We start from the raw sequence: 27493 nt of genomic DNA, 5'->3' as shown, positions 1-27493 counted from the left end.
TTCCGCATCATGCTAAACGAGGGCGGAAATCGAAACTAGTGGTGCGCGCGCACAACAGAGGAGCGGGGGCGAGGAAGCCTGTTGTCTCTGCCACGCAGATGTGCGTAATAGACACCAGTGGGAATGGACAGAACAAAGGCGGGACCTGCGCCCGCCTTTGCCCAATTGTGTGCTGCATTTCTTTAAAAAAGCACGCTAAAGCCAATTACAGCCTGTGATAGCAAAACCACACGCACGAGCGTGTGGTCAGCTTTCCAAAGCCCGTACAAGAGGTCTCGCTCTGCACGATTAGTGCTGCGCACTGCAACGCTAAGCGCAAGACCTAAAAATACTTTATACAACTGGTCCAATCATTTCAAAGGATAACAACAAAAAAAAGCGACGGTCATGTCTGGCATTCTCTGAACAAAAATGAATTTTGGTCCCAGCTATACAGTCTCTGTTTAAGACTAATCCATGTTCAGGCCTTTCTCATCCATCCAAACTTCAATGCTCTGTACATATGGATTTTAGGCAAACAATCAAATCTACGGATCATCGGCATAAGAATTAAATGCCATCCCAAGGCTCCTCAGCATGCCCATCAGCAGTAGCAGATGCATGTTAAACAACAGTATAACTAAAGGGACACTGTTAGAACCACATAAACCAGTTCTGACAGGAAAACCTGAACTCTTATAGACTGGTCACAATCGCTCAGAAAACTTTCAAACTATTTAAAGACCAATTTAGAAAGTACCACTGATACCAATCATGTTTTTTAACTAATATTGGCAATGAGGTGGGCCCCTATTTCCGACTCCAGGAGCCATGTGGATCTATCAGGATTTGTAAGAGCGACAGAAACGTTTGATAATATGGGGTGAATAGCACTCATTGTCTAAAAGCCGAAGAATGGAGTAAATCTCACAAACTCTTTGTCAGGATAGTACCAGACTAATATTGCCCCTTTGTGGAGGGAAATCAAATCTGATCTCTGTAAATGGAGGGCTCAATGTGTATTATGATGGTTGGGCTGTATTGCTGCAGCGAAAACTCACCTCATTCCCTGCCTATTGCACCTCTTCAACGCACTGCCTATTAGAATCAATAAATCGCAATTACCACTTGTATTGCCTATGCTGCCATCTCAGTTCCATTACAAGAAAGATGACAGGTAGGGATCTAAGAGAGACTGATGTTCAAGCCTTCCTAAAGATTTTGGATATATATATAAGACCAGCAGGTCATTAATAATGGACTAAAATACATGACTACAAAAATCGTGATGTACATAACAAGAGTCAATAAGGGGGCAAGGTGCCAGATGTGGGAAGCAATTGCTTATCCTACACTTAAACAATGTTCTAGGGTACTGAACACCATTTCATTTTCAGAGAAAAGGCAAAAAAAGGTAAAGGCTCTGAGCACACCTTGCATGTAAAATCTAGCCTACTCCTTTCTAAACAATTAGCACAAGACCAGACATTTTGTTAAACAGACATATTTACTACTATTCTTTCTATGTTGTTTCAATTCTCTAATGTTGGCACATCTGTTTCTGTAGTGTGTGATTTCATATTGCTCCCTTTTCTGTTTTTTCAAATTTTGAACATTGTAGCTCCAACACCCACGACAGCAAGGAACTCTTCAGCATCGTCAAAGAGTTCTCCAACCCCAGCGCCGGAAACAACAACATCACTCCCTCGCAAGACCTCTGCAACTCACTCGCCTCGTTCTTCCACCGCAAGATCGCCGACATACACAACAGCTTCGACGCACCCTACCACCGAACCAGCACCCGTCACCACCACCCTCTGCAACTGGACCCCGATCAGCACCGAAGACACCACCCGCACGATGAACTCCATCCACTCAGGATCACCAACCGACCCGTGCCCACACCACGTCTTCAACAAAGCCGACGCCACCATCGCAACCCATCTCCGAGACACCATCAACTCCTCCTTCCACACCGCCACCTTCCTGGAGAGCTGGAAGCACCCCGAGCTGACCGCCCTCCTGAAGAAACCAACGGCGGACCCCACCGACCTCAAGAACTACCGTCCCATCTCGCTCCTTCCTTTTCCGGCCAAAGTCATCGAGAAGACCGTCAACAAACAGCTTGCCGCCTTCCTCGAGACAAACGGATCCCTCGACCCCTTGCAGTCCGGGTTTCGGCCCAACCACAGCACCGAGACCGCCCTAATCGCAGCCACAGACGACATCAGAACCCTGATCGACAACGGGGAAACAGCGGCCCTCATCCTCCTGGACCTCTCTGCAGCATTCAACACCGTCTGCCACCGCACCCTAGTGAAGCGCCTCAGCAACGTCGGAATCCGTGAGAAAGCGCTGGAGTGGATCATCTCGTTCCTCACCGGAAGAACCCAGAGAGTCCGCCTCCCTCCGTTCAGATCCGAGGCCACCGAAGTCATCTGCGGCGTACCACAAGGATCTTCACTCAGCCCAACCCTCTTCAACGTCTACATGAGCCCCCTCGCAGCCATCGCACGCCAGTACAACCTCAACATCATCTCCTACGCCGACGACACCCAGCTCATCCTCTACCTCACCAACGACCCCACCACCGCCAGAGCCAACCTACACGAAGGGATGAAAGATGTCGCCGACTGGATGAGAAAGAGCCGCCTTAAACTGAACTCAGACAAGACGGAAGTCCTCATCCTGGGATCATCACCCTCCGCCTGGGACGACTCCTGGTGGCCCCCGACCCTGGGCACCGCTCCCAAACCAACGGACCACGCACGAAACCTGGGCTTCATCCTGGACTCCTCCCTGTCAATGTCCAGACAAGTCAACGCTGTCTCATCCTCGTGCTTCAACACCCTGCGCATGCTCCGCAAGATCTTCAGATGGATCCCCACGGAAACCAGGAAGACCGTCACCAAGGCACTCGTCACCAGCCGACTAGACTACGGGAACACCCTCTACGCCGGAACCACAGCCAAACTTCAAAAAAGACTCCAACGGATCCAGAACGCCTCCGCACGTCTCATCCTCGACATCCCCCGACACAGCCACATCACCGGACACCTGAGAGACCTGCACTGGCTCCCCGTCAGCAAGAGAATCACGTTCAGACTCCTCACCCACGCACACGAGGCTCTCCACAACCTGGGCCCCAAGTACCTCAACGACCGCAAGACCTTCTACACGCCCACCCGCCAGCTACGATCGACCAGCTGCGCACTCGCCACCGTACCACGCATCCGCAGAGCCACCGTCGGAGGAAGATCCTTCTCCTACCTGGCAGCCAAGACTTGGAACTCCCTCCCTACCCACCTTCGGCGAAACCAAGACCATCTCTCCTTCAGGAAGCAGCTCAAGACCTGGCTTTTCGAGCAGTAACCTACCCCTCCCCCAGCGCCTTGAGACCCACCCGGGTGAGTAGAGCGCTTTACAAATGCTGTGATTGATTGATTGATTGATAGCTCATAACATTAGTTTATTTATCTTTCTCACAACCACTCAATCAATCGATCAATCTGCAGTTTGTATAGCACGGCTACTCACACGTGAGGGTCTCAAGGCGCTAAGGGGGGTGCAGCTGATCCATCTGGGCGTGGAGACTCAGTTGAAGAGCAGGGATTACCTGAGGTGGAGGGGCAGGGTGTTCCAGGTCTTGGTGGTGAGGTAGGAGAAGGATCTTCCTCAGATTCTGCTCTTGTGAATCCCTGGGACGGTGGCCAGGGAAAGTTGAGCAGAGCGAAGCTGTCTGGCGGGTAAGTGGAATGAGAGGGATTGGTTCAGATAAGCTGGTCCTAAGTTGTTAAAAGCATTGTAGGCATGTATGAGGAGCTTGAAGGCGATTATCTTGTTAACTGTGAGCCAGTGGAGTTGTTGAAGGTGTTCTATGATGTGGCTGCAGTGGGGGATGTTGAGGACCAGTCTGGCTGCAGCATTTTGAACGTGCTGTCGTTTCCTGAGCTGTTTCTGGGTGACGCTGGTGTAGAGTGCATTGCCGTAGTCGTTTCTGCTGGTGAATGGTGTGTGGGTGACTGTCTTTCTGGATTCTGTGGGGATCCATCTGAATGTCATTCGAAACTGGCAGAGCATGTGGAATCAAGAGGATACGGCATTGATCTGGCGGTTGATTGTGAGCAAAGAGTCCAGTATCATGCCGATGTTACGTGCGTGGTCTGTGGGGGTGGGAGGGGTTCGCACTGCGGCGGGCCACCAGGATTCGTCCCAGGCTGAGGGGGCGGGTCCCAGGATGAGTGCTTCGGTCTTGTTCGGGTTGAGCTTGAGGCAGGTGTCTTTCATCCAGGTGGCAACGGCCTTCATCGCACTGTGAAAGTTGATTCTGGTGGGTGTGGGTTCGTTGGTGAGGTAAAGGATCAGCTGGGTGTCCTCGGTGTAGAAGATGATGTTGAGTCCATGGTTTCTGATGATGGCCGCAAGGAGGGCCATGTAGACGTTGAAGAGTGTGGGGCTCAGGGAGGAGTCCTGGGGTACTCTGCAGCCAATCTCTGTAGGTTCTGAGAGGAACGGAGGTAGTCTGACTCTCTGTGCTCGACTGGTAAGGAAGGAGTGGATAGAGTCCAGGGCTTTGTCGCGGATGCTGGTATTGTGGAGTCTAGTAATTAGGGTGCGGTGGGATAGGGTATCAAAGGCAGCCGAGAGGTCCAGTAGGATGAGGGCTACTATTTTGCCAAGGTCGAGGAGGGAGAATCCAGATTGTGAGATGTCCAGGATGTGGTTCTCTTCAATGAACTTAGAGAGTTGGGTGTCGATGGCCCTCTTGATGACCTTGACTGGGAAGGGGGTGAGAGAGATGGGTCCGAAATTCTTGAGGTCTGTTGGGTTGGCAGGTGGCTTCTTCAGCAGGGGATTGATCTTGGTATGTTTTCAGTAGTCAGGGAAGAAGGCAGTTTCGATGGAGCAGTTGGTGGTGTGACAAAGTTCTGGGGCAATGGAGATGACTGCTCTATGGAATATGTGGTATGGGCAGGGGTCTGATGGGGCCCTGGAGTGGATGCTCTTCATGGTCTTGAGTGTGTCGTCTGTGGTCAGCAGAGTCCAATTGAGCAGGATCTGTTGAGGTGTGGTGTGGTTGCGTGCAGTGGTGATTGTCACATTTGGAGTCTTGCTTACCGATCCAAGATAGTGGAACGGTTCTCAACTTCGCCTCTTGTAGGTCCTGGTTTGGCCAAGATATGGGCGACTCCTTCTGGAAGCCACAAAGCCTAAGCAGCCAGTGCCCTCCAGAAGGAGTCCCAAGAGGAAAAAACTCCATAGAGAAAAATCTCTGATGATGAGGAGACTCCAGAAACGACGGAGAAGATATGAGCCAAGCAACACAGAGAAATCAGAAGCCCAAGATGGAGCAGGAGATAAACAGGACCTCAAACTGGAACAGGAGGTGCCAAGGGAAGGAGAGGTTGACAGATGGAAAGGACCACCAAAAACTGGAGCAGGCAACCAATAGGAGCGAAGACAAACCAAAAGGAACAATGAATGTTGCAACGCAAGGAAGGAAATGATTCTGCCCCTTTTATACCCAAGAACAGGAAGTAAAAAACAGGAACAGGAAGTGACAAGACATGAGCAGGAAGTGACAAAACAGGAAGAAGACCATTGCCATCTTGGATAGGAAAAGGAGTGAAGAGCAGAATAGGAAGGCCGCCATGTTAGGAAGGTAGAACAACATATCCCCAAGGCCCTCTGGGAGCACCACTGTGAAGGAGAGAAGGAGAACAGGCAACAAGATGGCCCCAAAGGAGATGACCTACAGAATAATACCATGTAAAAGGTAAGTGCAAGTGATCCCCCAAAGCTATAGAAAGCTGCAGTCTCCATCTGGGAACTGCAGTATTCCTAAGATGTTATGTGAAACGTCTAACGGGCTGCCGCCGCGCGTGCCCAATGCAAAGAGGCAGCAGACGTCACGGGGTGCACCCGCCACCCCAAAATGGCAACAGCAGGCCAAAGTGTTGCTCCCCGACGCCCTTGAGAAGGAGGGAGGGGCGTGGCGGGCTGCACTGTGGCCCGTGAAGTGGAAATGAGCAGTGTCGCGGACCGCGGTTCTGCCCGTAACACAACAGTGATAGGCGTTGAGGCAGGGTCTTGGGTGTCAAAGCTGTCGTAGATTCGAACAATCTTGTGGCAGAAGAAGGTGCCAAGTTTGTTGCAGAAGTATTAGGAGTTTGAGACGTCTGCAGTCTCGCTGTTGGGCGTGGCGAACCCCTTGATGATGGAGAAGAGTTGTTTTCTGTTGTGTGCGTTGGTGTTGAATCTGTCTTGGAGGGCAGTTTTCTTTGTGGTTTTGAGGAGGAGGTGGTGTGCATTGACGGGGATTTTGAAGGTTGCCTGGGTTTCCGGTGTTTTGTTGTTCCCCCATCTCTTCTTGGGTCGTCTGCAGGTGCATCTGGACTCGTGGAGGGCGAGAGTGCACCAGCTGGCTTTCTTGGAGTGTTGCTTTCCAGGTGCCTTCTTGAGGGGTGCCAGAGTGTTGGTGCAGTTGGAGATCCATTGGTGAAGGTTGCATGCTGAGGTGTTGGCATCTGTTGATGTCAGCGGTGTGGTGGTGCTTAGGAAGAAGGTGACATGTTCTTCTGAGGCCTTGTTCCAGCTACGAGGGGGGGCGGTGAGGGTGGTGGTGTACGGTGGGAGTGGCGAAGGTGAAGTGCACGCAGTAGTGGTCGGTCCAGAGGAGTTTGGTGGTGTGGCTCTAAGTGATGTTCCCGCTGGCGGAGAAGTTGGGGTCGAGCCTGTGTCTGGGTGCGTGAGTTGGAGCAGTGACTAACTGCTTGAGTCCGATGTTGGTGAGGTTCTCCACAAGGGATGCGGTGTTCTGGTCACTGGGAATGTCCAGGTGGATGTTGAGGTTGCAGAGTAGGATGTAATTGGTGGATGTAAGAGCCTGGGGAGCAATGAGGTCTACGATGGCATTGGTAAATATTGGGGTGGGGCCAGCCTGTACACGAAGGTGTAACAGAGGGTGGTGTTGAAGTTGGTCTGGATCTTGAAATGGAAATGAAGGTGTTCCATGGCTGTCGTTGGGTCGTTCGAGTGAGTGGTCAGGCGGAGGGTGTTCTTGTGGACAATGGCGATGCCTCCTCCTGGTCCATTGGCACGGTCCTTGCGGATGATTCTGCAGCCGTCGGGGATGGCAGTGGAGGTCAGGTGCACTGTTGGCCGGCTGGCCTGCAAGATGAGCTGGCATGTTGGGGTGGGCAAAGGTGTAGCTGCAGTTCTAGCAGGAGAAGGGTCCTTAGGTGTCCTTCAGCAGGGCAAGGTGGCAGACGGTGTGGAGTCCTGTGTTGTGGGTGAGGAGGGTGCTGGTGTCATATTGGTGAAGGGCTTGAGAACCAGTATCCGCGGCGCTGGGCGTGGTCCAGGCGCGGATGGGGGCAGACAGGCGACCATTAAGTAGTGCACTGGAAGCTATAATGTGGGAATTGTGGGAAGTGGAAAAGGGTCACTGGAGGAGGGCGGCCATGGGGGATCGCAGCGCCAAAGTGGCGAGGCACAAGGAAAAGTGCAAACTGTGACAGGGAAAAAGGCTGAAAGCAGAAAAAGGCAGCAGCAGAAGAAAGGCAAAAGGGTAGAAAAAGAAAAAAAAGACAGGTAGAACTCCAGTCTAGCAGCAGAGCAATGACGCTCTCCCACTAGGCGCAGGCGAGGGACTGCGGGTGGAGGAGGGCCTCAAACTTCTGACCAGAGGGTCAGCAGCAACAAAGGGGGTAGCAGCAGCTACCAGGCGGAGCTGTGCAGTGAAGGGAGCAGTCCACTAGAAGATCAGTAGACCCCCTCAAGAAAGTATCCTATTTATGCACTATAAAGGACTTAAACTACAGACAGATCAACTTAAGTTAAAAGGCCTGATGAGATAAACTACAGTTGAAATAATTGTGAAAGAACTTCTCAACAAGACATTTTGAAGGAAAAGACTATTCCGACTATTTGTAGTTATAGTTTTAAACATAGGGATGATATAATTGTCTTAGAATTAAGGTGCTTCAGGGTTAGAAAAACAGATATAGGAGTTTCAAGCAGCCATAAATGCAGCTGTTAAATATTTCCATGTTTCAAATCAGATTTACAGATTATAAATACAAGTGTAGGATAACCAACCATTACTAATATGTGCTAGAACACAACATTGGAATGCCAGAGCACATCAATGAAGGCTATATAGTCGATAAGCATAACTCCAATATTTGGACAGAGTTCACAGGCTCCAATTCTGGTGTGCAGTTGGTTGGCAGAGATGAATACCACATAACTATTCACACTTGGGAAACAATAAACTGACATACGCCTACGCCGACGACACCCAGCTGATCCTCTCCCTGACCAACGACCCCGCCGCCGCCAGAGCCAACCTGCACGAAGGGATGAAAGAGGTAGCCGAGTGGATGACGACCAGCCGCCTGAAACTGAACTCGGACAAGACGGAGGTCCTCATCCTGGGCTCCTCTCCCTCCGCCTGGGACGACTCCTGGTGGCCTCCCGCCCTGGGCACCGCACCCAAACCGACAGACCATGCACGCAACCTGGGCTTCATCCTGGACTCCTCCCTCTCCATGACCAGGCAAGTCAACAACGTCTCCTCGGCATGCTTCAACATCCTACGCATGCTACGGAAGATCTTCTGGTGGATCCCCACCGAGACCAGGAAGACCGTCACCCAGGCCCTCGTCACCAGCCGACTGGACTACGGCAACGCCCTCTACGCCGGGACCACCGCCAAGCTCCAGAAGAGACTCCAGCGGATCCAGAACGCCTCAGCCAGACTCATCCTCGACATCCCACGAACCAGCCACATCTCCGGACATCTGCGAGACCTTCACTGGCTCCCCGTCAACAAAAGAATCACCTTCCGCCTCCTCACCCACGCACACAAAGCCCTACACGACCAAGGCCCGAGCTACCTCAACAGCCGAGTCAACTTCTACGCTCCCAAACGCCACCTCCGATCAGCCAACCACGCCCTCGCCGCCGTCCCCCGCATCCGAAGAGCGACTACAGGAGGAAGGTCCTTCTCCCACCTGGCCGCCAAGACCTGGAACTCCCTCCCGACCGACCTGCGCCTGACCCAAGACCACCTCTCCTTCAGGAAGAAGCTGAAGACCTGGCTGTTCGAGCAGTAGCGGCTCCCCCCCCCCCCAGCGCCTTGAGACCCCACGGGTATGTAGCGCGCTTTATAAGTGTCACTGATTGATTGATTGATTGACATATTCTATGATACAGGACCCAGAAGAGAAACAATGGGGTAGAAGGACATGGGAGCTGGGTGTATGGGGGCTGAGACACTGACAAGTGGTAAGGATGGGACTAGCATGAGATATAGGCAGCAATATAATTCCTTTATTTCCACTTACCTCCACAGTGGGTCAATCCATAGAGTGTGTAGCCCTTGTTGCAGAAACACTGGAAACTCCCTGGGGAGTTTATGCAAGTGTGATCACAGGTCCTGTCAAATGAGCATTCGTCAATATCTGAAACAGAAACAGCAATCCAGAACATCAGAGAAAAAGCTGGTATGGAGCAGACATACCCAGAATACGGTAATGTAGATGACATGGGGCAGGCAGAATCTATACTAAAAGAAAATATGGCCCAGGATACTCAGAATCAGAACATCAAGGGAAATGAGGTGTGAAAGAAACAATTCCAACTGTTATGGAGCATATCAAGAGGGCAAAGTGACTTAATGCAGCACAGCATACCCAAGCATAGAATGTGCGAGTGGACAGCCGTAGGCATCCGGTTCTGAAATATGGGAGGCATACGGATGTGGGACTCCAAACACAAATAGATGCTCTTAGTTTACCACAAATTGATCAAAGGAAGATACAAATAGATAAAGTAATTACAATTGGCACGGGAAAAGAAGATACCACAGAAGGCAGATTGAAACATGCCAGCACAAGAAGCGATGAGGCAATTCTACCTGGAGCATGGGTAGATATAACACAATGTTTACAAAACAGCATGCATATGAAAGTTTAAACTTAGAAGGCAGCAGGAGGTCAAACAGGCTCTGAAAATACTAGATCTAAATCAAGTAGGTTGAAAATATGAGTAGACAACGTTGTATGAGGTAACCAGACTAAAGAGCATTTGAAAGCATATTAAAGACTTTCGTACTCTTAGTTATTCAGTGGAGAACTGTAACAAATTCCTTATTGACTTGAAATCTAGCTAGGTATGCAATTATGGGTGTATGAGTTCATAAAGAGTTGAAAATGGGTTGTCTGCCATAAGCCACTGAACCAGGTTGTCGAAGCTTTTGGGACCCTGCGCACTGATCTATGTGCTTTAGCTGGTTGTAGAGCAATTCTAAAACAAAACACTAGAGAGATTTCAGCAAGGGAGAGCCAGATGACCTTAGGAATAGTAAGAACGAGACAACGGCCAGGGCTACGAAGGTATGATGAGGGACTACTAAGGATGCCTGGCCTCCACCTTGGGGGTGCCCAGGAGTGGACGCCTCACAGGGAAAGCCAGGATGGGTTCCACATCGGTATTCGTACAAGCGCCTTGAGACCCTTGCGGGTGAGTAGTGCGCTATACAAGTATCAATTTACTACAAAATGCCATTGTGCGCGGAGTGACAAAAGTCACAGTGCCAGCCCTGATCTTTCATACAACTGGCAGTGATATTTCTGCCAGGAATCTTCAATCCGCCGCTTAAAACCTGGTCTAGCCACAATTTATCTGATGGCTACAGCAGAGCATTTGATCACCAAAAGTGTAGGATCCTAAAATCTAGAATGCCCTGGAATCGAATTGAACTTCAGGAAACTATTCAAAAGTGAACAGTTCACAAGACCATTCAACTGCGGTCTCGGCCTCGGAGCAGTACGGAAGAATGGTAGACAACAATTCCTCTCTTAGCATGTTGTTTTGTATGCAAAGAACGTTGTAGAAGCTGTAGATAGATCTGCAAAAGTTTACAAAATGTTTGGATACATTCTCTCTTCACCTGCATCCTAAAAAGGCTGGTCTTTTTAGTCCAGTTCACAGTAGGACGAGACACATTCTCTAAATATATTAGACACAATTGGCATGCTTAAAAGGGTATATCAGCTGATGATCCAGGCAACTGAGTATTATCCAGACACCAAAAAATATTTTGGGGGACCAGTTCCAGAACTGGGTTTGCCTTTAAGTTACATGCTCTATAAACACATGGAGGCATTTATTTTATCGAGTCCTCTGACGTGTGTGCCATTCTGAATCCACACACTAAACAATTCACACACTTTTTTAAATACAATCTGGATCTCTGGGCCCCCATTCTCACTAGAGTGTGCACCGCAGCCGCAAAGTGGGACTGATAAAATCCTGGACCAATTCTATCATGGTCCCAATTTTTAAAAAAGGGGATCGTCAGGATGTCAAATGCTACCGCCCCATCTCACTGCTGGATTCTCTGGGCAAGGTCGTTGGCAGGGTAGTCCTTGAGCGACTCCAGCAGTGGGCTGAGGAGGGAGGCATTATTTCCGATCTTCAGTTTGCATTCCGGGAGGGGTTTGGAACGGTGGAACAGGCCCTCAATCTTAGCATGATAGTGGGCAAATATACCCAAGCAAAGAAGGACACGGTCTATATGGTGTATGTAGACCTGTCCGCCGCTTTTGATTGCGTCTCGCACGCAAAACTCTGGATGGTTTTGAGACAAATGGGAGTGGATCCCCCTCTTTTAGATTTTTTGAGAGAGCTTTATTCTAAAGCCTCTGCGAGGGTGTGCTTCGGCGCGAAGGGGGAGCTGACAGCATCTTTTGGAGTGGAGCGTGGAGTCAGGCAGGGGTGCGTCCTGGCCCCCTTTCTCTTCTCATTGTACACGAATGGCTTGGAGGAAGAGATGTTGAGGGGGGGCCAGGATCTCCCGCGGGTAAAATAGCGCCTGATTCCCGCTCTGCTTTATGCAGATGATGCTGTCATTCTGGCGCGCACTCCGCGCGAATTACAGATGTCCCTGAATAGGTATACAGATTTCATGGGTGGGTTGGACCTACATGTGAATGTCAAAAAAACGTTTGTCATGGTAGCAGGCAGTGGGAAAAAACGAGCAAAGGATATCTATCTCAAAAACCAAAAACTTGAGGTAACTGCCCAGTACCCGTATTTGGGTATCATGATTGACGAAAGGCTGAACTGGAGGCCAGCAGTAGAGGCAAGGTGTCATCTTTTTAAAAGAGCTATAGTGGCCCTGATGAGCTTCTCTCAGAGACTGGGGAGGAGGGCACCAGTGGAGCTACTAAAAATGTATAGCGCCAAGTGTCAGGCGATTGCACTGTATGGGGCGGGAGTCTGGGGACACGTAGATGTTAGCGCCCTTCAGGTGGCAGAAAACACCTTCCTCAGATTCCTTCTAGCAACACCGAGACGCACCTCAATCTACGCATCCCACTTGGAACTTGGAATCCCCTATTTAGAGGATTTGTTAAAGATCCAACCATTATTGCTTTGGCGGCGGATCTGGACCTCTGACAAAAATGCGCTGACACAGGCAATCGTGGTAGACTCAATGGCTCTTGATCAATCCTTAAAAATAACATGGCTTCAGTATATCAGAAACTTCCTCAAAGATCTTGGCATTGAGAAGTATTATCTTCAACCCAAAGGTATTATTGATCTACCAAAAAGAGCATTGAAACAACTGGCTCTGAGACACCTAGAGTCCTTGAGGTTGACCTCTGAGTCGACAAAACCCTCGGTCCTCCATGCCAACATGATCCAGGTCACATACTTTATCCAGCCTTATTTAACATTACAGATTAGTACGTATGATAGAATGTTACTGACAAGATTCAGACTAGACTTTTCCCATAGATTAGTAGCTTTTCCCGAGAGAAATAGGTGGGACCCAATTCTCACTGCTTGTCCCTGTGATGAGGAATAAATACAGACTAATTTACACACAATATTGTTTTGTAAATTCCATCATCCACACTGGAAAATCTGGCTACTGCCACTATTAAGGCGATGGGGACTTAGACAATGTCGTCCTGCAATGCTACGTCTCCAACTGCTAGAATCTGAACCTGTTTGCTATCACCTTAATTTTCTAAAATGCGTTATGAAGCATAGGAAAAACCTGTAAAATTCATGCTGGATTTAGTCCCAGACGACGCAATGAAATAACTTGATTCTTTGTTTTATACATATTAATTTGTCTTTGTCTGAATTTTATCCTGTAACATGATCTCTCTTTTAATATGAAATTGTATTATCAAATGTTGCTTTTATGGTTTTCCAATGTGTAAAGCCGAATAAAGAAATTATTATTACTAATTCACACATGTGCTCAAGGCATTAAATTGATCTCTGGAATTAGTAAGATTCACAATTTTGGGCTCAATAACGTATTAAATTTAGCATGTCACTGTTTACAAAATCTACCATGAATAATTTCTAAGGAGAGTACATTGAGACATGTTTCTCTATACCCCATCCAAATATTCTGTTACCTCGAATTAACAACAGTTGTGCCCTCTAGTGGTCGGAACGGAAATTGCTAAAAACTCCAGAGCATTTCAGATTATTTTTTTTCAGTTTCTTCCACCTCTATTGATCATGTGTTCTGCGACCATAACTGCTTTCTCCAGAGATGTACCACTGGCCTTCCGTAAGAGTTGTCATATAGATGAGTAGTTTTTTTATCAGTCTGTACAGTATACACTTGTCTTCTAGCATTCATTTCTTTATTCCACAAACTGGACTTCCAGCTATTGTTACATATTGTCTTGCTTTAAGGGCTTCACCTATGCAAAAGTGGGCTGTGCTTCTCAGAGGGACGATGTTCACGATATGCTGTAACAGCACTATGGACTCCAGTCCCTAGTCTCTAGGCGAATACAAGTAGATATTTGGAAGAATGCAGATTATCAGAGAAACAGAGCTCATGTTAGGAGGGTACTCTATATCTGGTGTATTTCTATAACTACAAGACGAACTAAATTCCTTCCGTCTACCTGGGGATGACTATGGAATCTTTTATGCCAGTGTCTTCCACAACAGGTGCTCACTGCCAAATGTCCTTCTACCTTAGGATTTGCATTCAACGTATCCCGCTGTACCAAAACTCACATAAACATACAAGTCTGGGACTAGGCCACGCCATTTACTCGTGCATGGGCATTGGATGTTTTTATACATCAGTAATTCACTTTCGGACACTTCTCTATTGATCTGGCTTCATATTTCCGGTCCTTCTCGTACTACATGAAATACTTGAGCAAGCCTCAGTAAAATAAGGGCACACATTGGGGTCTACACTGGCTCTGAGCTCTGAGCCCCGAGCAGAATACTATTTAAAATCTGCTTCTGTCTGTCACACAAAGCTTTGCACTTGGGGGTCCCCTCTTATCTGCACAAACAGCTGACCATCGTTGCTATTCAACGTGTCTAGCACTACAACAATCTCAACCGGTGATGAATGAAACTCTCTTCTACCCGATACAATCTGACTCCCTCTATTTAAAGAGACTTTTGAAAACGCCTGTTTGGATTTTTTTACTGTACTATTTTCATTTAAGAAAAGCAGCAGTGTTGTATGTGTAACCTTTTACCATTGTATGGAACAGCAAGACTCATGACAAATGAAAATCAATAAATACATTATAAGTATGCCTTTCCATGGGGAACAGTTGCTGTGCCTTGCTTTGCTAGAGCTCAAGCCGCCATGTGCCTCCTTAACAGGGGCTCACCTTGGCAATTTCTTTCGTTGATCAGCAGTTTATACCCTTTTTTGCAGCTACATTCGAAGCTGCCCACCGTATTCCGGCAAATATGGTCACAGCCTGCGTTGTTCAGCCGACACTCATCAATATCTGCAGAGGGAACAGAGATAGGTTATGTTGCATAACCAGATCAAAGTATCTTCGGTTCTTGTATATAATTGCATGAAATAAAGTTGAAGCCCCTCCCCTAATGCTTATAGTTCAAAAAGATCCCACTCACCGGTTCTTAATTCACCCAAAGCCAATTGTTAAAAATAAAATACTTATTATCCACTTAATGTTAGAGCTACACAATAACACAGGATCTGTTCAAATATGAAGAAAAAAAACTTGGAAAGAAATAACACCAGGTAAGAAAGGGAATGATAGACACATATGGGGCATATGTAGATAAGAGATCGCATCCAAATGACAGCGCCAGTCCTAACGGTGAATGTAGATGTTTGTGTCACGATCGGATTTCAATTGTCATCTGTTTAGTTGAAATTTCTCAAGCCTCCCACGGTTGCCTGATCATTGCTGGATATTCGTTCTCTATAAATCTCCAATTTCCAATTGTCACTAGTCAGCATGCATGGTTTCACCATGTATTCTCATCTGGGTTTGGACAAAGCTCGATATTGTAGTGCCCGCAGTCTCACCTGCGATAAGTCCGCATTCTTTGCTTGATTTCGCTCTCTCATCTGTGATCGGCTAACACTTCTTACTTCAGTGCCCCCATTTGTACTAGATTTCCACTATTTTCAGATTTGATTCTCACCCTTTACCTATGCTCTAGATTTTCCTGGTGAGCCTCGCTTGTGACCTGTGTTGAAGTGTAGTTTAATAGTGTCATTTGCCATTGACTATGACTCAGTGGTGGCTCCTCTGCTAAGGCGGATGAGCGTTGCCTCACTGCTTTTCAGCATTGTATCTAAATTAAATGATAATAACTCAATGTTATTATCATTTATTTTTCCCTGCTGAGGCAGTTTTGAGGGCGGGGCGGGCGGGCTGGGCTGCTCTTCTCACAGAGCAGGGGGAGGATTGGTGGGCACCCTGTAAGTGCGCATGATTGTTTGGCCGGCTCAAGACGGCCGGATTACTGAGCTGGGTAATAAATGAACCCGTCTGATATATCAAAGCTGATCAAGGTATCGCAGTGGCGACAGAGGTATTTCAGTGAGGGATTGGGAGACAGAGGCAAGACAGAAATTAGTATGGTACTTGGTTGGTAAGCACTGCAGGGAAGAACAACAAGAATAGGTGGAAATGGGAGGCTAGGTATTTATATAGGGGCGGCAGATAAGGACAGACAATGGAAACTAAACAAAAGCGATGTGTAGATGAGAAAATTGCCAAGTGTTTCCTTTGAGCATAACTGCATTAATTAGGAAGGGTTAAAAGAAGGGGGCTCACCAGTGGCGTAAAGTAAAATGATTGGGCTCCATGCAGAATGAGCTCAATGTGGGCCCCCTAGATGGTTGGGCCCCCATACACTGCAGGGACTGGCTTGGTAAAGCAAAGTGGCTTTCCTGAGCCGTTAACCATTTCTTGTTCCATGCCGTTGCACGCATTCTGCAAGTGATACAATGGCATGGCTTAGAGGTTGAGGGGGCACCCTCCCATCAAAAACCCCTGTTGGCCTCCCTGCACTGCGGAGACCTCCGTTACACCCCTGTAGATCACTGAAGATATATCAAATACTCACAATATCATGACTAGAATACTGAGGACCATTTTGACAGGTAAGTATGTATGTATATTATGCTATGCAGATTTGAAGAGCACACTATTATCCTGGAGGTTATCCTGGTGCTGAATAGATTTTCAAAACATTGATGATATGTATGTTCAATGTACGTAGATGTGAAGTTAAGAATAGTACATCCATACCTTTCTTGGGGGCACTTACCTACTTGATTATTTTGTTTTTGGCTACTCCATATTCCTTTCACAATAATTCCAGAATGTAACCCTCAAAAATAATTAGCACCACTGTTAACATTTAGAAGTTCAAACCAGGTACTGTGACATTTAGACAAAGGATACCCAATGCCTTTTATATAGTGAAAATTCATGCAGTGTTCCAGAGATACCATGGAAATAACTGAAGACTTCCGTAGTGTACCTCATTGCTCCCTTGATGAAGTACACAAATTCCCAGTTGAAGTAAGCTTATTGTATCATAAATGGGGACCTACTACATCATGGCATGGGCATACATTATGTAGTTTTCTTCTCTTAGCCACCTTCCACTGCTGCTGCTCTACAGATGAGGCTTCTGGAATGTATCAGGGCTAAACAAAGATAAATGCCAAACAGGAGCCAGATGAAGGAGGGCTAGCCTGTAATCTCTGATCCAAGTAGACTTCCATCCAAATCAATTCTGTTAATGCACTCGAACTCTTTAAATCAGCCAAAAGAGCAAAATGGGTAATTCATACCTTTGACTTTCATTAAAAAATTGTGATCTAGCAGGAAAAGTATAACTTTCATGATTGATCAGTACACATTTGTATAGCCCCATTCTTTAAAACAATGCGTCAGGATCTTTGAAAGGATGTTGAGTAGATATGGTGTATTTTGATGGAATATAGCAGTAGAGCTACTTTTAATAATTGGAGGAGACAGGGAAATGGTGCTTCTTAATAATAGTTTGTTGGAAGTTATTGCCTTTTAAAGGCACCAGATGCAGAATCTCTTCCACTTGAATGTGTATGATGACGAGGTGGATAGTCCTATAGTCTATCTTTCTTGAGATGTCCATGTACTCTTGTGGCAGAAGACCAGGTATTCTTGTGGCAGATTCCTATACTCGTACTGGAGGAAATGAGGTGCCATTCAAGGGTGTCATGGAGTATTTTTCCTTGTAGGGTTGATCTGGCCTGCTGGTTAGCCTCATTTGTGGCTTAAGACATTTTGAGTTGATCCTGAAACCATTACTGTCATGGACATCTTTGATGTGGATTGTCTTACATTAGATGAGCACTGTTGGCATTAGTGAGGAGAACTTCTGCAAAAATGTCCCAGACCAAATGAGCTAAAGGACATTGCCCTCCGTTCCAGTTTGATGGTATCTGGCTAAGGATTTTGTCAATTTTTGGTTTTTGCATTTCGAAAAGGGCTGTTTAACAGATGCTGAAAAACAATATGTGGGTATTTGCTTTTTAGAACACTTTCAGGTAGATTCATCATTGAAAAATCGGCTCGCAAAGGGCCAGATTCTGAGAGTCTGGCCCTTTGCGAGCGCAATTTTTGCACTTGGGATTCATCATCCCAAATGCAAAAGTCGGAAATTGCGAATTCGCTAAATTGAGAGGAATTACATTTAAGGAATCTCTATTTGAGATTCCTTAAATGCAATTCATTAACCATTTTTAAATTGCGAAATCGCAATTTCGGGCCGCTATTTACCGCGAGGTCAAACCTCGTGGTAAATAGCAAAAACTTAGAAAAATGCTTTTAAATGCATTTTTCTAAGTTGCATGTTGCCCACACACATGTCCTTTGGACATGTGTGTGCGCAACACCAATGTAGATTACATTACACAAAGTGCTACAGGACACCCCTAGCACCCTTAAAATCGCATCCTTATTTGCGATTAGCAATTTGCTAATCGCAAATAAGGAATGCGTAGGAATCGCAATTTATTTAGCGATTCCTACATGAATCCCGTTTTGCAAGTCCATAATAGCAATTCCTTAATGATCGCTATTAAGGACTCGCAAAACGGGACTTTGATGAATCTAGGGGCTTATGATTTTCCTGAGAGATTCTGTTTTTTGCACCTTCTTTGGCAATTTCTATCACTGCTAACAACCAGTAACAGATTGTTTGGGAGTTAATTGCTAAAGTCTTCAACCCTGCCTTTTCTGGTTTGTTCAAGTACTACATTGTTCTAGTGTTGTCTGACTGACCAGGATGAAATCTGTCATGGGTGACAGATGAAAGGGCTTCATTGCTAGATAGCATATTATGTGCTTCAGGGATTTGATGGTTTCTTTGAGACTAAGTGTCTTTGATTTTGAGTTTCCCTATTCTACTAGATAAGCACCCATCACAATAATTTGGCCAGGGCAGCTTTTTTGGGCATAAGATTGACTGATTGGAGGTGGTCAACTTTTTCTATACAGATCCGAGGACTCTTTGGATTGGCCTTGAGGCATGGCTCTCTCAAGGCCATTTCTTGTGCTGGAGCTGAGGCTCTGTTTGAGATATAACCCTGTAGGGAAGATTCTCTATTGCGTGATAAAATCAAGGTGTGGCCTTTGCCCTGGGCATGAGGTTCATCAAGGGCCCTGAAGAAGGATGCTCTTCAAAGTCAGAGTCTTTAGATGAAATGTATTCTGGACTCTCCCTCTGGGTCCCTGGAATATGTGAGGACCCACCCCTTTTATGATCCTAATAAGTTCCCTTGATTTTATCGGTGCCAGGTGTGGTAGAGGATTTAGCAGGGTGCTGATTTCCATAAGCCCACTGCTCGTTCACAATTTTGTTTTTTCTGAAAGGCCTTACGGGCCAAGCAGTTGACTGTTGTGGTCCCTCGGGAGACACAGGTGGAGGACCGATGCTGGTCCGACCCTGGGAACTTACTGTTGCAATTCGAGCAGACATATATAAGGTGTATTCTCCATAATCCTTTCATATAACCTGGTCTCAAAGATTTCTGGTCAATTTGATTCCAATGTGGTCAATGGTCAAAAAATATTTTCCTAAATAGAGGGTGATTTCAATGTCAAGGATTTCAACTCCGTCCCAGACCTCATAGAGATACAGCAAAGCCAGATCACAGAGAAACACAATATAAAGTGGCATCTATGTCCTATTGGATTCTGGATTTCTGGTGAGGTGTGAGCAGTCACCTCAAAAGTGAAACCTCCACTTCGGAGAAAAACAACTTGCAATGCCCTCACTCAACCCTAAGTGGCTGGTGTGTCCAGAGCATGTGATCTATAGCAACAACCAATGATAAACCAATGGTGGGCGAAGGCTCTAGGCACTCCTCCACAACCAAAAATGCCAGTAAGGAATCTAGGGGTCCTGATGGACAATGCCCTTTCATTCGAGAACAACGCAAAAAAAGTACAGAGGACTTGTTTCGTCCTCCAACGCGGTCTGAATCCCATCCTGTGATTATCTGATGCATCTATCCGCCAAACGATTGTCCAATCAATTGTGCTGTCCAGTCTGGACTATTGTAATGGGCTCCTACTTGGACTCCAACGGGCACAGAATGCGGCAGCACATACCCTTTTGCCCTACCGAAGCACTGTCATGCTTCCCATATCCTTCGCCATCTCCACTGGCTGCTGATTGAGCAGAGAGTCTAGTTCAATACTCTTCACACCACGCATAATATCTTACATGGTCAAGCCCCTCAAATCCTGCAAGGGCTCTGTTCTTTAAGCGTTCCAGGGCCGGCTCTGCCAATTTGCACCTGGCTAGTACTCCAAGAGTGCGCAGGCAGAGAGCAGGTGGGTGCTCCTTTAAGGCATTGGCCCCGCCCTTTGGAATGCTGCCCCTCTTGCTGTGCGGAGCACACAAGATCATTGGGCAGTCAGGAAATTGACTAAAACTTGGCTTTTCTCCTATGTTGGGGCAGCCATGCGCTTCATAAATCCTCCTAACATAACATATCATAACACATGCTGCAAATCTTTGTTCTTAGGTGGAATCATTCCACATCTTCTTTGATGGTGAAGTGGGTGCTAAACCTTGAGAAACAGTGCCCTGGATTCATATGAAGTAGAGTCCATTAATCAGGGATCATACTCACTAGAGTATGAAAAGACACATGCACTCTGAAGTGCCTTCGGTAAAAACTGTGTGGTAGTAAAGTTATTGATTCTCCTATAGGAGCCGTGTTCTTTTTCATGTTTTTAAAGTTGTTGGCTATCTGGCTCTAGGTTAATTCCATTCCTTTTATTATTTAAAAACAACTAGAAAACCCTGGTTCAGCCATGTATGTCCATGATAAGTTGATTTCTAACTATAATTGGCTTCTTCTTAAAACATAAAATACATTAATTTTAGTTAATATTGCCTCTTGATAGGCACATAATAAAAACGGTATTTAGATGGGATATTATTGCTTTGTAAAAGTGCTCCTGGATTCCACACTTTTGCCAGAATATGAAGATTAGTTACTTACCTGTAACTGTAGTTCTCCAGTATTCGTATCGTTCATAGATTCACATGCTTGAATCATTCCCCATTGTCAAAGTGGGAGTCCTTGGTACTATAATAAAACAATGTACATTACTACAATAGATAGAATGGCAATGAGCCATATCTTTTAAACTCTATCTATGTACTTTCTAAAAAAGGACCAAACTAAAAAGTTTAGCCAATCAGACAATAGCACCCTCTAGAACAATCCCAAGACAGTCTGATTCACTAACAATTGATATTGAGAGGAGCCTCTCATGGGAGGACAGTGGGTTATATGTGTCTCTCTGAAAGATGCCAATACTGGAGAACTACAGTTACAGGTAAGTAACTGATTTTCTTCTCCAGTATTGGATCGTTAAAAGATTCACATGCTTGAATCAGAATAGTAAGCAGCACACCAAGTGAAAAACAATAATATCATACATAGCAGACAGTGGGAAATAAAGGTTTGTGAGGCTCACCTTATTGAAACAGCTGTCGCAACACTACATGTCCCACAGCCACATCAGTCTTATTAGTCTCATGCAGGCAATAATGCCTCATAAAGGTGTGCCTTCTGGACCATGTTGCTGCTCAGCAGATATGCTGGATGGGCACCCCAGCAAACAGAGCTTTAGAGGTGGAGACAGCTCGTGTAGAGTAGGCCTTGACCTTGTCACGCAATGGTTTTCCAGCTTGCGTGTGACTACATTGAATGGTGGATGCAATCCATCTGGAAATGGTCTGCTTGGAAACTGGGAGACCTTTTCTGATACCACCATATGCCAGAAACAACTGATCAGCTTTGTGGATTTGATGAGTCTTGGGTAGATACAATTTGAGACATCATTTGAAGTCTAGAGAATGTAGAGATTTTTCTGCAACAGTCTGAGAATTGGGAAAGAATGTCCGTAGAATCACTGACTCATTCAAGTGGAATTGTGAAGTGACCTGTGGGATAAACTTAGGATTGGTTAGAAATTTTACACTGTCTGATTTGAATTGAAGGAAAGGTTCTTTATTGGTAAATGCCTGGATATCACTTACTTTTTTTGGCAGATGTGAGAACCATGAGAAGTGCAGTTTTTCAAGTAAAGAACTTCAATGTCGCTTTGTGAATGGGCTCAAATGGTGGTTTCAGGAGCTGCCCCAGCATCACATTCAAGTACTACGACGGTGAGGGTCTCCTTTTTAGAAGAAATGTCCTGAATAGGCCCTCAAGGAATTGTTTCACGCCTCGACTAGACCATAAAGATGGTGCGTTACTGGATCATCGAAACCTGTAAATTGTCGCCGGGCGTACTCAGATGGTAGAATGAGTAAAACTGAATCTTGCCAGGTGAAGTAGATATGGGAGGATTTGCTCCGGTGGTGATGTGAGAGAATTACCTTAGTTTCAGCACACCAAAGGAAGAAGCGTTTCCATTTGAGTTTATAAGTTTTGTTCATTACCATCGCTTTGGTAATGATTTGCCTGCAGGCTGAAGGAATGTCGAACAGGGCAAACTCATTGAACTCAGGAGCCAGGCAGATAAATGTAGAGATGCCGACTTGGAATAACGGATCTGGCCCTGGGTCATGGTCAGCAGCGTTGGTATTGGTTTGAGCTGAACATTAGGCTGTTCCTGCAGGAGCAGGAGCTCTGTGAACCAGAACTGTCTGGGTCACTTGGGAGCAAAGAGGAGAAGTTGGCAAGGATGTTTCTTGAGTTTGTTGAGCATCCTTGGAACTAATGGGATTGGGGGAAAAATGTAAGCATAGGTTCCTCACCCATCTCATCGAATACGGTTCCCTCATGCCCCCTCATGGTGATGCCAATTTGCGAAGAATGGGCATTTCTTGTTCTCCTTCATACCAAAGAGATCAAAGTTCGGCTTGCCCCAATGATGAATGAGGTGGTGCAGAATGTTTGGTCTAACTCCCACTTGTGGTAAGGGATACTGGTCCTGCATACCAAGTCTGTGAGAATGTTGGAAGCTCCCGGCACATGTTTTGCTTTGAGCCAGGGCCTCCTTCAATGCTGGTAGTGCCTGGTGCGACAATCTTCTTTGGTGCCCCCTCCCCCATGACCTCCTCCTCGGATTTCCTGACATCCACCGGTAACAGTGCCCCTCAACTCTCCATATCCCCTCTCTCACATAGACTTCATTTTTTTACTATTCCACTATGGTATTGCAATTAAAATAGAGATCTATTCTTTGCAGCAGGCATATTAACCCTTTGCGCTACTTTATGGTGAGGCAAAAGGGCCAATAGACAAAAATCGGATCTCCCTCACTAACAGGAAAATTAATCACAAGAGTTATCTTGGCATTTTAATTGCTGCCTGTAAGCTGGATGCATAATGAACTCTGTGGCAGGTGCTTTTAACTTGTAAGTAATTGCTAAACACAGTGCCCTCCCCCCTTTTCAGGTCAGCACCGGTCACAGAACTCTAAAGCCGGCCCTGCTTTGAGCATTATCTGATGTTGAAGAACCCATGTTCCAGATCTGTTGTGCTTGAGGAGATAGTGCTGGTTAAAGTGTGCCCTCTTGTTTGTTGAGGTAAAACGTGCTTGTGGTATTGTCTATACGTATGAGCACCAATGACTGCACTATCTTAGGGAGAAATTACTTTAATGCTAAGGCGAAGGCCTTGAGCTCCAGCAGATTGATGTGCATCTTTATTTTGTCTGGACTCCATTTGCTGCTTATCCGGAAGTTTTGAAGGTGCGCACCCAAACCTTCTAGGGAGGCATCCATTGTTATGACATATCCTAGGATTCGTACTAGATATGCAAGACATGAGGGAAGGTTTGAAGTTAGTGTCCACCAAGTCATGGCTTTCCTAATTGCTGGAGTTATTTGAATGAGTTTGTTGGAGGACAAGTGCTCCTGGAGCCATTATTTGTCCTATTCTTCTTGTAGTGGACGCATTTGTAATCATCAATTCAGAATAAGAGTGATGCAGAAAGTAGCCATTCCTAGAAAGGATTTGTAGATCCAGACAGAAAAGGACTTTCTTGTGTACAATCTGTGAGATAGTTGTCAAATCTTTATTTGCCTGTCTTGAGACATGCTCCCAATAATGGCAACGTTGTTGTGGGATTTAAGTGAGAGTTTTGATGGTTGACTGTGAGAACGAGTCTGGTAAACAATGAGAGGTATGTGGATGTGGCAGTTGCTACTCGTTGGTGTGTGGGAGCCTTTATGAGCCAATTGTCCAAGAATGGAAAGACTAGGGCTCCTTTTTGTCAGAGATGGGCTGCTAATGAGGCCAGCATCTTAGTGAAAATGTGTGGTGCTGATTTGAGTCCAAGTGGAAGGACCAAGAGTTAGTTGTGCATGCCAGCTACCTTGAAGCGTAGGGATCTGCAGTGTTTTGGGTGTATCAGCGGTAACCAGACAAAATATAAACTACAAAAAATCGAATGGACATAATATCGAGAACAAAATATAGGCTGGACAGAATATCGAATGGACAGAATATAGACATCAAAAATATAGTTTTGAAGGTAAGTAATGTAATATCGAATTTTAAAATATAGATAGTCAAAATATCGAAGCACATAATATAGGTTAATAAAAATATCGAATATTTAATAATATCACATTTTTTATAGTGTATTTTATGTGTTAAAAGTGTTTATTTATGTTCTAATGTAATTTAATTAATTAATTTATTGTTATTTAAATTTTGCGTAATTTAATTCTGTAGCGGGTTGTGGGTTTATAGGGGAATAGGGTTGGAATTAATTTAATTATAATTAATTAAATATGTAAATTTATTTATTGATATTTGTTTATAATTAATTGTTAATTAATTGTGATTTGTTAATTAATTACATTTTAATTGAGAATTAATTTTATTAAATTGATTAATTGATAATTATGTTAATGTTACTAATTTATTTTCTGTAGCGGGTTGTGGGTTTATAGGGGAATAGAGTGGGAAGTAATTTAATTATAACTAATTACATATGTTAATTTGTTTGGGTATTTATTAGATGTTATTTGTTAAGTAACTTTTTAATTACTAATAATTAATTGTTAATTTGTAATTAATTTGTATTAATAGATAACTAATTGTAATGATTAATTTAAATTAGTATTTGTAATTAATTAATTATTATATTATATTAAATTGGTAATTACTTTTAATTTTTTTTTTATAGATATTAATATATATATATTTTTAAATAATATATGAAGTATCAACTTTCCCTACCGTTGCACTCACTGGAGTGGGAATAGTAATTTTTACCCCTTCGCTATCCAACGCTTTCCCTACTGGTGCACTCTTTGGAGTGGGAATAGTAATTTTTACCCCTCCGCTATCCAACGCTTTCCCTACAGTTGCACTCTCCGGAGTGGGAATAGTAATTTTCACCCCTACGCTATCCAACCCTTTTTCTACTGTTGCACTCTCTGGAGTGGGAATAGTAATTTTTACCCCTACGCTATCCAACCCTTTCTCTACTGTTGCACTCTCTGGAGTGGGAATAGTATTTTGTACCCCTACGCTATCCAACGCTTTCCCTACTGTTGCACTCTCTGGAGTGGGAATAGTAATTTGTACCCCTACGCTATCCAACCCTTTCTCTACTGTTGCACTCTTTGGAGTGGGAATAGTAATTTTTACCCCTACGCTATCCAACCCTTTCTCTACTGTTGCAGTCTCTGGAGTGGGAATATTAATTTGTACCCCTACGCTATCCAACGCTTTCCCTACTGTTGCACTCTCTGGAGGGGGAATAGTAATGTTTACACTTCCGCTATCCTACGGTAATAATATTGGATATTTTTTAATTACGTTACATTACTATGTATATATGTTTTAACAAATATGATTGTAAAAAAAAATGTTGTCACTTTAATTAATTATTTAATTATTATAAGGTAATTTCAGTATTTTTAAGTATATTTTAGTAATTCATTTTTAATATTAATTTAATTTAAGATTGTTTTTAATAAAGTCGATATTTTTATAAACTATATTTTTGTAAACGATATTTTTTACTCAACATTTTTGTACTTACCTGTTTGTAGATACAAAGTCGATATTCTGTCTGTCGATATTTTTTCGCCGATATTTTTGCCAGCCGATATTATGTCCCTCGATATTATGTCAGTGATCCGTATCAGCATGTGGAAGTATGTGTCTTGAAGGTCCAGGGACATCATATGATTTCCTTTGTCGAGAAGGTGTAGCATATCCTGGAGCGTCTTCATGCGGAAAGATTGTTTCATTAGAAATGTGTTTAACTTCCGCAGGTCGAGGATAGGACGCCAATCTCCTGAGGTTTTCATGATAAGAAAGAAGCCAGAGTAGAAGCCCAATCTTTTCTGTAGTTTGACACTATTTCTATTGCTCCCTTCTTCAGCATGATGGATACCTATCTCAGGAGTTGTTTTAAGTGGGAGGGAGGTGGTCCTTTTGGTTGGGTGTTTGGGGGTTTCTGGACGAACTTGAGGGCGTACCCCTCGGGAGATCACATTGAGCACCCACTTGTAGGTTGTTATCTCAGACCACTGATAAAGATGGTTTGAAATTCGACCTTCAATACTAGTTGGTGAAAAGTGGGGGGGGTAGTCAGCATTAGATTTTGGTCACTGTTTCCTATTGAAGCCTCTACCTCGGCAGAAGGCTTTCCTCTGGTTGAATACTTATATGCAGCTGCTGGTGGCTGTCTATATTGCTGCTGTTGAGAATACTGGAGAAAGTATTGAGTCTGCTTGGACTGATATTGTTGTCTGTAGGGTTGGTAGGCGACTCTAAAGGAGTAAGCTCCTCTCCCTCTGGCTCTTCTAAAGGGATGCTTCCTATAATGTAGTGTCCCTAGGGACTTTTCTGTATATGTATCAGCCTTGATGGACTTAGATGAATCAGCCACGTGTTTTCCAAACGATGATTCGCCATCAGAGGACATGTCCAATATTTTACTTTGGATCTCTGGGCAGAAGGAACTGAATTTTAACTAACTTTTTCTGTAGATAACAGCCACTCCGGCAAGTTGTCTAAATCCGGTAGAAGAGACGTCAATGGCAGAGTCTATTACATCTGCTGATATTCTTTCTGCCTCTTGTAGAATTTTCAGAGTTTTCAGTTTGGCTTCTTCTGGTAGCATGTTTATGTAAGTGGACCTATCCGACCACATTTAGCGGTCATAATCGGCCTAAGGTAGCCAGGGAGTTTGCTGCTCTAACCGTTGTGGTTGTCATGGATGAGAATCTTTTCCTGACATTGTCAAGCCTATGACCATCCCGGGGGAGGAGTGGAAATTGGGGTGGGTGGGTTCTTTGAGCAATGTTGTGCTACCTGAGCTACTAGAGAGTCTGGTTTTCGTTGCCCAATAAGACACGTTGGAGAGTCATCGAGTGCCTTGTACAATTTGTCCAATCTTGGGATGATTGCTGAAACCGTAGCCAGGATCTTCATGGCTTTAAGACCTTCTGGGAAATAAAATCAATAATAGGGGTACCCCTCACAGATTTTTTGGTAGTTTCTTTAAAATGTAGAGGACACAATCTGCTTGTTTGATAAGAAATGGAAGCTCATTTGGCTGCTCTCTCCATTAAATTATGGAAGCCGCCAATCTCCTCTGGCAGAGAGTCTGCTGGTGCAGCTGCTGGTGAGGATGGAGTGGGGATGAGATAGTCATCCCTCTCATTGGGAACTGAG

The 27493-nt window shown here is 45.1% G+C and overlaps 1 protein-coding gene across 2 annotated transcripts in view; it reads right to left on the bottom strand.

Moving 5' to 3' along the window:
- The window catches only part of SCUBE3 (signal peptide, CUB domain and EGF like domain containing 3), a 1095585-nt gene that overhangs the window by 267444 nt on the left and 800648 nt on the right, over positions 1-27493 (bottom strand). For both annotated transcript variants that reach the window (XM_086923234.1, XM_086923233.1), the window contains 2 exons: positions 14667-14789; positions 9330-9446 (listed from right to left, as the gene is read on the bottom strand). In XM_086923234.1, coding sequence (XP_086779360.1) covers positions 9330-9446; positions 14667-14789 — 240 coding nt within the window. The remainder of the gene's footprint in view (positions 1-9329; positions 9447-14666; positions 14790-27493) is intronic.

This window comes from Lissotriton vulgaris, chromosome 5, assembly GCF_964263255.1.
Source record: "Lissotriton vulgaris chromosome 5, aLisVul1.2, whole genome shotgun sequence".
In the NCBI taxonomy this organism is placed as follows: domain Eukaryota; kingdom Metazoa; phylum Chordata; class Amphibia; order Caudata; family Salamandridae; genus Lissotriton; species Lissotriton vulgaris.
This window is presented reverse-complemented; position numbering and strand designations above follow the sequence as displayed.